This window comes from Saccostrea echinata, unplaced genomic scaffold, assembly GCF_033153115.1.
Source record: "Saccostrea echinata isolate AGI-Se365-2 ecotype Australia unplaced genomic scaffold, CSIRO_AGI_Sech_v1 ptg000009l, whole genome shotgun sequence".
Lineage (NCBI taxonomy): Eukaryota > Metazoa > Mollusca > Bivalvia > Ostreida > Ostreidae > Saccostrea > Saccostrea echinata.
The window spans coordinates 1,293,669-1,304,041 of record NW_026889758.1 but is presented as its reverse complement, the minus strand read 5'-3'; the positions used below and the strand labels follow the sequence as shown (position 1 = coordinate 1,304,041).

The following is a 10,373-nucleotide window of genomic DNA, read 5'->3' as shown; positions in this document are numbered from 1 at the left end:
ATAAATGGTTATCTCATTCTGCCCTTGTAATCATATAAATGGTTATCTCATTCTGTCCTTGTAATCATATAAATGGTTATCTCATTCTGCCCTTGTAATCATATAAATGGTTATCTCATTCTGTCCTTGCAATCATATAAATGGTTATCTCATTCTGCCCTTGTAATCATATAAATGGTTATCTCATCCTGCCCTTGTAATCATATAAATGGTTATCTCATTCTGTCCTTGTAATTATATAAATGGTTATCTCACCCTGCCCTTGTAATCATATAAATGGTTATCTCATTCTGCCCTTGTAGTCATATAAATGGTTATCTCATCCTGCCCTCGTAATCATATAAATGGTTACCTCATTCTGCCCTTGTAATCATATAAATGGTTATCTCATTCTGCCCTTGTAATCATATAAATGGTTATCTCATCAACTCTACATCTGACTAAACAGGTGGATTTAATACGACTATTTAATTTACTTATAACTGATGAATTCAAATTACAGTGATTGATGCTGTATCCAAAAATCAACAGATAAATGATTTTTCTGAACATCTTTGCACAACAGCAGACAAAAATCCTAACAATGTAATGGCAGAGAATGAGAGAGAAATGAAACCCTCTATTGCAAGTACCACTGTCATTATAGAAATTCTGACTTTTAACCAGATACATGACGTATATTTAATCTAAAAAAGTAAACAAGAAAACACTGATAGAATTCTTTTTTATTGTTTATCCTTGTCATGATACAACATAAATCGTATAAACTGAACATAATTAGGGAAAGTATAAAATAAATTAAGCTTCATTTTGCGAATTTCAGCATACTAGGTAAATAAAGTTTATCTTTTAGATTCACTAATATATTAAACAGAAAAATCAAAGTACATTCATAATAATTTTGCAACTTTCTTCTCGGTTTAAAAGATTAATCAGAAAACAAGAATTTAGTTCTGTGGTACATTTTGAAACAAAACCCTCTGAAAACTCTTATCTGCTGGACACGCCTTTAGCTTGCAGTGTGGTCCCGTTCTTCGATGTCTGTTATCATATTTATAGCCTGCAGCAAAAAAATATTTAAACTTCAAGTAAAGTCTAAAATATAAAAAATCATAAACTGTATCCGATAAATTATTATTTAGCGCTTAACGCCAAGTTGGCAGTATTTTATTTAGTTTGGAGGCAAAATTTATATTCAGAGTCAGACTATGAACAGTTTTGGAAGTTTTTTTTGGGAGGTGGGGGTGGGTGGAGTGTTTCTTTGGCAGTCCCAGTGAGCCTACTACATTGTATTTTTCGAAAAGCGGAGCAATGTTCGAAGGGGAATCCTTGACATGGGCACCGTTTAATTTTAAAATGTAAAGCAGTTCAAATATACATATGTATATATGTGTTAGTCCGTGTTTGCTCTGCTCCTATTTTGTATTATTTAATGGACTTTTGAGCTTGAATACTGTTCGTTATCTCCATATATTTCATCCATCCAAATCTGAGTGTAAACAAGATGTGTTTGTTAAATACTGATGCCACTGTATGGCACCTCATGGCGAAGGTTCAAGTTTCTCAAATGGAAGTCAAACTCCAAGGTCAAGAGATCAAAATTGTTGATACCCAAAGAAATGTCTTATCACAAGATATACAACTGTGAAATTTGAAAGCTATAGTACAAACCGTTCAATAGATATGGCTAAGGTTAAAGTTTTTCAGAAGTAGCTTAAACTCCCAAGTCAAGGTCAAAGGTTCAAAACTGTTGGTATCCAAGGGAAAGACTTGTCACAAGAAATACACTTGTGCAATATGAAAGCCATAGCACCAACCATTCGAAAGTTATGGCCAAGGTTTAAGTTTTTCAATAGTAGGTCAAACTCCAAGGTCAAAGTCAAATTTTTGTACCCAGAGGGCATACTTGTCACAAGAAATACATAGATAAAATATGTAAGCCATAGCACCAACTATTTCCAAGTTATGGCCAAGGTGTAAAGTTTTTTCAAAAGTAGGTCATATGCAAAGGTCAAGGACAGAGGGTCAAAATCTATGGTACCCAAGTTAAGGTCTTGTCACAAGGGATATACCTCTGAAATCCCTAGCACTAACCATTTAAAAATTATCACCAAGGTTTTCAAAAGTAGGTCAAACTCAAAGATCAAAGTCAACGGGTCAGAATGATGGTACCCAAGGGAAGGTCTTTTCACAAGGAATAGACATATGAAGTAGGAAAGCCCTAGCACCAATTGTTCAAAAGTTATTGCCAAGGTTAAAGTATGGTATAATTTTGCAAAAGTAGGTCAAACTCTAAGGTCAAGCTCAAGAGGTCAAAAATGGTGGTACCAAAGGAAAGGTCTTGTCAAAAGGAATACAAATGTGAAATATGAAAGCCAAAGCTCCAACCATTCAAAAGTGATGGGCAAGGTTAAAGTTTTTGTGGACAGATAAACAGACAGACAGATGGACAGAGCAAAAATTATATCCCCCGAATCTTCGATTATGGGGATTCGTGTAAAAACGTTTAATGTATGAACAGTACTAGTTGTTAATTATTTGTACATACATAATTATTTTTAAAAACGTCTGTATATGGACTAAGAATCAGTAAATTCTAAAGTCAAGAAGCTTTACCCATTGATAGAAAGTGGCGGCCCCTGCACTGGCGTCCTGTACGGTGAAGAGATCGTAGTCCTTCAGTATTTCCTTGGCTCTGTGCCAGTTCTTCTGACTTACGGACTTCCCGTCAAAAGTCTCCACTCGCTTCTTTAAACCCTCTCTGCCTCTTTTACCAATCAAATTCTGAACACCGACCCAGTGCTACAGCATAAAACCAAGTAATCAGACTTTACATTGCACGTAAGACAACGTTAAAAATCTTCCCTAACGTTAGAAAATTAAAAAAAAAAAAACTCACCCTCATTTCCTTTTCCTCGACCCCCAGGAGAACATAGGTAGCCACCATGACTCCGTGAACAGCCAGTGGCGGCTTGTTGTAACTACGGAGTTCTGAGATTGTCTTTGAATCCATTTCCAGGACAGCTGCCCGGAATCGCATCAATCTCTTCAGGTGAGCGAGCAGTTCCTCAGCTTTAGATATGATATCTAAACCTATGTCATTCTCCATCTTGGCATCGCTAATGTCCTTCAAAACTTTTTCCAGTCTGTCTAAATTTCTACGTGCCATGGCTTCCAAGAGCTCTGAAGGAAGTCAAAAAACCATTTAGAAGTATTTATTAATGCCCATTGGTTAACATAATACAGTTCAACATATGAAACATCAGACTGTTCAAAATTTTATTTCGAAAGACACAGAACTAGAGAGATAATTGACGAAAACAATCAAGAAATCAATCCCATTACCTTCTCTTTGCTTCAACATGTTCAATTTGTTTCTAGCTGCCTCCAATTCACCCCGATCTATAGCTCCAGAATTCACAAACTTTTCAATGGCGTCTGTTAATTCCTGTAGTGTAACAGATGTCCTTAAAATAGTAGACAAGAGGTGTTTCCTCGCCTGTTCTTGTGACTTTGACTGCAAGGTAAAGTGAAGAAGAGAAAATCTAAGAATGTTAATACTTTAACATCACTGAAAAACATCTTCTATCTTAAATAATTATATCTCTTGATTTCTTCAGATTATTTTAGATAAATAATTGTCTATTTACTTGTACTTAGCCTATTTTCATTGATTTATCAATGTTAAAGTACCTCAATGGGAAACGTCCTTTCCAACAGGTAGTTACAAACATTCACATCATTCTGGGCACCTCGCTCCCGACAGAAAATCTGTAAAGCAAATTCACCTTCACATGGAGGTTCTACAGTTATACAAACATCGACACCATTCTTCTCAACTTTGACATTCTCCGCAAATTCAGATCTTGAACGCCCATTTTTCACTAGTTCTGCTCTAACATCTGTCTCTTCCGGGAAAATAAAAAGAAACGTCACTTCACCATTGTCCAATGAGTACAAACCTCCTGTGTGCGAAACAGCGGCGATCTTGTATTTTTCTAGCTCCGTTTTCCTTCCCCAACCTATTTTAGGCACCACAGGTAACGGTACACAGACGTTCATGCCTTTCTCACAAACAATTTTGAAATCACAGATCCAGTCTGATGGGAGGCAAACCTCACTGTTGCAGCAATAAATCTGGAGTTTGTATTCCCCAACACAAAGCGGAGGGAATCGAACCTCAAAGAAAGCCATGTCATTTAAACAGTAATGAAGGGTGTACCTCTCTAAAGTCGGATAATCATATTCACCTTCATCCGCAAAATCTCGCAGAAAATAAAGGTTATAAGAAAAACATAATCTGTCTCGCGCTTCAAAGGGCATTCGGATTTGAAGAACATATTTTCCATGAATGTGAGCTACACATGAATGGTTTTGTTCCACGAGTTTAAGCCCTAAGGCGTGAAACGCAGGTTGCAGAAATGGACGTGATTCAAATTCAGCTTTGGTGATTTTCTTTGCTAATAGTTGCCATCTGTCATCATTCGGAAAACACTTGTCGATAAATACTGATGGTTCGGTCAAGAAATACCAATCGTTTATAAGTGTACTGACTATGTACGATCTACTCTCTCCATACACGGCATCTTTACGAAATTCCGGACAATCTAATATAACCCATTTGCCAGACTTGTATCCCCTCGATGATTTTGACGCCCAGTGACAATGAACAAGGCGCCAGTTTTCCTGCACATAGACGGCGTTCCACGAATTTCTGTGTTTTGTGTTGTTCATAGTCTCTCCAACTTCATACGCTACACCCTTGCTGACGCCATGAATCACAACGCATGGTATGTTGATATACCTGAAATCATAACCAAATTGTGTTTGCGGGTTGGGCAGGGTTTATTTCTGTAGAACAAACTTTCAGGGCGGACCTTAAAGAAAACATAATAAGCGATCCGCCTTCTATGTTTCAGATACTCGTATATATCTTCATGTTACAAAATAAAAAATATATACAGTGTTTATTTCCGTAGCATAAAAACTATCGAAAATTTCAGATAAGAGACAACTCTTTAAATGATGTTTCACATTGTAAACCAGTAAGGTGAGCAATGGAAGATCATCAATTACAGTGATATATAGAAAAAGTTTGTTTTTTGTTTGTTTGTTTTTTATTGTTTAACCTCCCTCTCGAGAATTTTTCACATATATGGAGACGCCACCACTTTCAGAACTGCAAGTTTTGACCTATACTCGGCACCTAGAGCCATTGAGCATTGGGATCTTTTTCGTGTCAGCACCTACTGGACCTCGGTTTATACGGTCCCATCCGAAGAACCGGTCTCCACGTCCCACAGTGGGATTCGAACCCGCGACGTAAGGATCAACTCCCTACTCCGCGACTCTAGAGCGAACGCTCTATCCACTGCGCCAAACAGGCGACTATAGAAAAAGTTAATAATCGCATAAGGGCACATTTTTTAAAAGGTATGTAAAAAGAAATATCATACAAATTTTTTTATCAACTGCCATTGATTCCTGATTCAATCTACTCCAGAACACAATATTATTCAGCATCAATACACGCTTGGTGGCAGGAATTGGTCGAAGTATTGAGAATTCTTTCAAATGTAAATGCTAACAAAGGGATTCTATCGTCGTCGCGTAAATGCTAACATGGTTTATTTAATTCCTTTATATTTAGTAAAACATTTCACATGACCTTTAAAATTTTTAAATTCACTTTTTTTCATTATTTATCAGTGCTACTTAATTCCATTAACTTTAAGAATCAAGGCAAGAATTAATTCCGAACCTGATTGCACACAACTCATTATCCACATTTGAAAAAGAATAATAATACTGAATCGTGTGGTGAATTTTTAAAAATTACATTTCTGTGATGGTAAAACAAACAAGAGGCCCATGGGCCACATCGCTCACCTGAGCAATATGGCTAGGAAAAAAGCAAAAATCAGTTCAGAAGTATTGAAAATCTTATATTAATAAGTGGTCCCGACCTACCCCTAAAACAAGGGGGGGGGGGGGGTCATGATTTGAACAAAATTGAATCTACACTAACTAAGGATGCTCCATATAAATATGAGCAATCATGGCTTTGCTGTTCTTGAGAAGAAGATATTTAAAGATTTTTCCTATATACTCCTACATGTATGTAAAACTTTGATCATCCATTGTGGCCCAAAACTACCCCCGGGGGTCATGATTTGAACAAACTTGAATCTACACTACCTGACGATGATTCCATATGAGTATCCTCTTTCCTGGCCCAGTGGTTCTCGAGAAGAAGATTTTTAAAAGATGCCATTAATTTTTCACTATTTTGTAATTATCTCCCCTTGGAAGAGAGCTTGGCCCTTCATTTGAACAAACTTGAATTCTCTTTACCCAAGGATACTTTGTGCCAAGTTTGGTTGAAATTGGTCCCGTGGTTCTGGAGAAGAAGATGAAATTGTGAAAAGTTAACGATGACGACAACGCCAACGACGACAGACAACGGACAAATTTTGATCAGAAAAGCTTACTTGAGCCTTTGGCTCAGGTGAGTTAAAAATTACGAAAAACAAATTATAGGGGAAGAAAACAACAAATATTCAATTTAGCAAGGCAGCAAATGACAACGATCCCGATTTAAATTATCACTTCCGTTACGCAAGCACTCACTCACCCACACACCAACAAGCGCGTTACTATATCCCCCTCCTACTTTATAAATAGGCAAATTTAATGGCAAGCCATTTGAAGCGTGGAATGAAAATCTCTTTAATCTTTGTAAATAATTGTTCGATGCTTATGAACTCTCAAAATAATATGTTTTGTACTTGATAAATATTACCTGCACATCTTACAGAACAATGCAGCATAGGATCCTCTTCTCTGCGTAATGAGACAGAGGTATCCAATGGGAGTTTCAGATGATGGAACATCTGTGACGTCATCGATGATAGGAAGTCGTCGGCTGACTATCCAGCAGTAAATGGCGCGAATGCGCTCTATTTCAGACTCCACATTTCCACATAGGTATTGTAGCAGTGAACTAAAACTTCCGGTTTCTTCTGATGAGGCCTAGAGACAATAAATAGTTCAATACAATGATATTTTTTCATTTCTATTTTAGAAACTCATTTTATGCTTATATTCAAAGTTTTCTAATTTTGATATAATTTTCCATCTGCAGAGATTATTTCAATTCTCTATTGTGTCTTCACAATAATAAACAATGATAAGCTTTCACGGGCATCCAAAAAAGTAGTAAATATTTTAGCTTCCAGCTACGCTTAGCTATTTCTACTATTTTATAAGTCATTATTTAGAGTAGGAAGCTTGGTACACTATAGCTTTCTTTATGTTATGATTCTAAATTTTCAGTACTGAAATGCAGTTACGTTTTCAGCATTAATAAAAGCTGTCTATTCAGGTAAAGTTACTTTAAGGACGTGATCACTGACTGTGTCGAAGCCTTCATCACTGAATGTCGTGGGACGTAGAAAAGATGGTGGTTTTGGAGCAGGATAATCCTCCATCACGTCGTCATCTTCAGAAAATGATAGCTGCGAACCCTGTGAATAATGATATATTTACGATACTCATTTACAATTTTGTATACAAGGGTTCAAAAGTATCAACAAAATCTCCTTAAATCTACTCGAGATTCCTCGGAGTTAACCTTGTGTTTACCTGAGATTCCTCGGAGTTAACCTAAATGTTATTACCCGAGATTCCTCTGAGGTTACCTTGTGTTTACCCGAGATTCCTCTGAAGTTACCTTGTGTTTACCCGAGATTCCTCTGAAGTTACCTTGTGTTTACCCGAGATTCCTCTGAAGTTACCTTGTTATTATCCGAGATTCCTCTGAGTTTACCTTGTGTTTACCCGAGATTCCTCTGAGGTTACCTTGTGTTTACCCGAGATTCCTCTGAGGTTACCTTGTTATTATCCGAGATTCCTCTGAGGTTACCTTGTGTTTACCTGAGTTTCCTCGGAGGTTACCTTGTGTTTGAGATAACCTAGTCACTACCTGAGTTTCCTCGCTTGTTACCTTGTGTTTGAGATAACCTAGTTACTACCTGAGTTTCCTCAAAGGTTACCTTGTGTTTGAGATAACCTAGTTACTACCTGAGTTTCCTCAAATGTTACCTTGTGTTTGAGATAACCTAGTTACTACCTGAGTATCCTCAAAGGCTACCTTGTGTTTGAGATAACCTAGTTACTACCTGAGGTTCCTCTGAGGTTACCTTGTGTTTGAGATAACCTTGTTATTATCTGAGTTTCCTCGGAGGTTACCTTCTGTCTGAGATAACCTTGTTATTACCTGAGTTTCCTCGTCGGACTTTGTATTTGATTCACTTGAAAACCCTTTTTGACTGATTCTTCTATGCTGTCTTTTTGCATTCTTCTTTGCAATATTTCCGTGTCTTGTGGCCTTCAAAATATAAACAGCCTCATACTAAAGCCATTCATTCGATGAATCTCAATCCATATAATGCAAAATAACCGTATTGAGACATATTGTTAATTTGTTACCTTGTGAGATGTTCTCCTGTTTTCCATAGACATTGAGCTGTCATGAGATGACTTTCTGACCTGGGTTTTTCTCATGCATTCCACTGATATTGAGCTGTCATGAGATGATTTTCTGACGTAATTTTCTAAGGAGATTCCATCTTCATTTGCAGTCCCTCTGTTACGCGATGCATTACTTTGATGACTACCGACTGTCATGTTATTTTGGTTATCCTGCCCCACACTGCGGGGATACTCAATTTCTTTAGTCTCGGTACCTGTATGAGGTCCCCTCCTCTGTTCCAGTTTCCTGGCCGCGGATGAAGCCAGTACTCGACCAGGCATCGCTGCATATACTAATCCTTTAGAGTTTTGTTTCGCTACTGACTTATTGGGCGATTTCCGTTGTAAACTATGTGACGAAGAAAATTTAATGTCCATAAACTCATCGTATAATTTATTTCCCTTTATCTCTAAATTCTCTAAAGATGTTTTCGAGCTTTTGGTATCGCAAGATGACAGTTTTTCGGAAAGAAGTGAAAAATTTCGTTGAGCATTTAATCTGATATTTTCTCCATTAATATGATTAACCGTAAAAGTTTTTGAGTTTTCGGATACAGGTATTCTCGATCTTTGATTATTTTCCTTGGTGCTGATCACACCCTTCTTTGAAACTGGCTTATCTTTCTTGTCGTCTTTTATGTCCTGACCTTGACATTTCATTACAGGTTTATCTTTAGCGCCATTTGAAGTCCCCTGTGAGTTTAAATCTTTTATAATTTTCACAGCATTTTTGTTTGCCTTCTTGTGGGAATGACCCTGACCTTTTGCAGTATCGACAAGGCGCTTTGGTTCCTGTGTGTCACCGTCCACTGTACTATCTAGAGTTTTCTCCGATTCATCTTCGTTAAGTTTTAGGCCACTAGATGAAGCGTTTGAGTTTCCTCTCTCTCTGTTATATTGAGCTGCCTCTCCTCTGGGTGATTGTAACCTCCCTGATTTACTCTGTTCTGTTATAAGTCCAGTTCCGGTTGAGTGATGTTCTATGTTTTCCAGGAGAGGTCCGTTTATTCTAATATCTTCCGGATCTGATGAGTCTGACCGACTTTGTTTCTTGATGCTGATTTCTCTCTTCTTCCCCGTCACTGTTTCCTTTGAATGTCGTGCTAAGATGATATTCTTTTCAGTGGATTTACTTTGATGATCGAACGACATTACTTTTCAATAACGTCCCTTTGTAAAGAAATAACAGTGATATCCACATTGAATGATTTATGTAAAAAAAAATAAAGTAATTATCTCAATATACAAAATAACGATATCTTCAAATAAGTACATGTATGACAGGTACCCGATTTATAATGTTATCAGTTTATCACATCGACCTTCAAATGGACCTCAGTATCCACTATCTACTATGCTACTTAAATATACGTATAATAAAAAGACTCAATATGTTTGTAATAGTTTGAGATTTGTTTTTTATTCCTTCATTTCTTTTAAAGAATATAAATATTAAGCTTTTAAACTCTAAACATTGGTACTATTATCATGATTATCAAAAATCGCTCAGTTTATTCTGAAGTCTTGTTAATGAAGTACAATATTTTTTCCCCACAATTATACAATAAATTATAGACTGTCATTTATTGAATCATAAATAATTATAATACGGATATAAATATTAACCATAAAATGGCTTTTTTTTTTTTTTTTTTTTTTTTTTTTTTTTTTTTTTTTTACACGGGATACAGTATTTGCAATCATTGCAGGAAATATCTACAGAAGTCGCTTTCGCGCGCGGGTTGTGAATTTCTGCAAAGATGGAACAGTTATTGGACAGGCCTCGGGAACATAAAACTTAGACGAGTTTACCTTTGATCTCAGTCTCACTTTTCCACTAT

The 10,373-nt window shown here is 36.7% G+C and overlaps 1 protein-coding gene across 1 annotated transcript; it reads right to left on the bottom strand.

Annotated features, from left to right (window-relative positions):
• Positions 1-787: 787 nt before the first annotated feature.
• On the bottom strand, positions 788-9,699 carry LOC133183144 (uncharacterized). The gene is made up of 9 exons (XM_061318096.1): positions 8,491-9,699; positions 8,279-8,389; positions 7,395-7,526; positions 6,803-7,032; positions 3,694-4,804; positions 3,346-3,517; positions 2,900-3,183; positions 2,617-2,802; positions 788-1,060 (listed from the first exon to the last, which is right to left on the bottom strand). Exons 1-9 carry the CDS (start codon positions 9,682-9,684, stop codon positions 1,010-1,012), a joined length of 3,471 nt encoding a protein of 1,156 aa, XP_061174080.1. The 5' UTR covers positions 9,685-9,699; the 3' UTR covers positions 788-1,009.
• Positions 9,700-10,373: the final 674 nt, after the last annotated feature.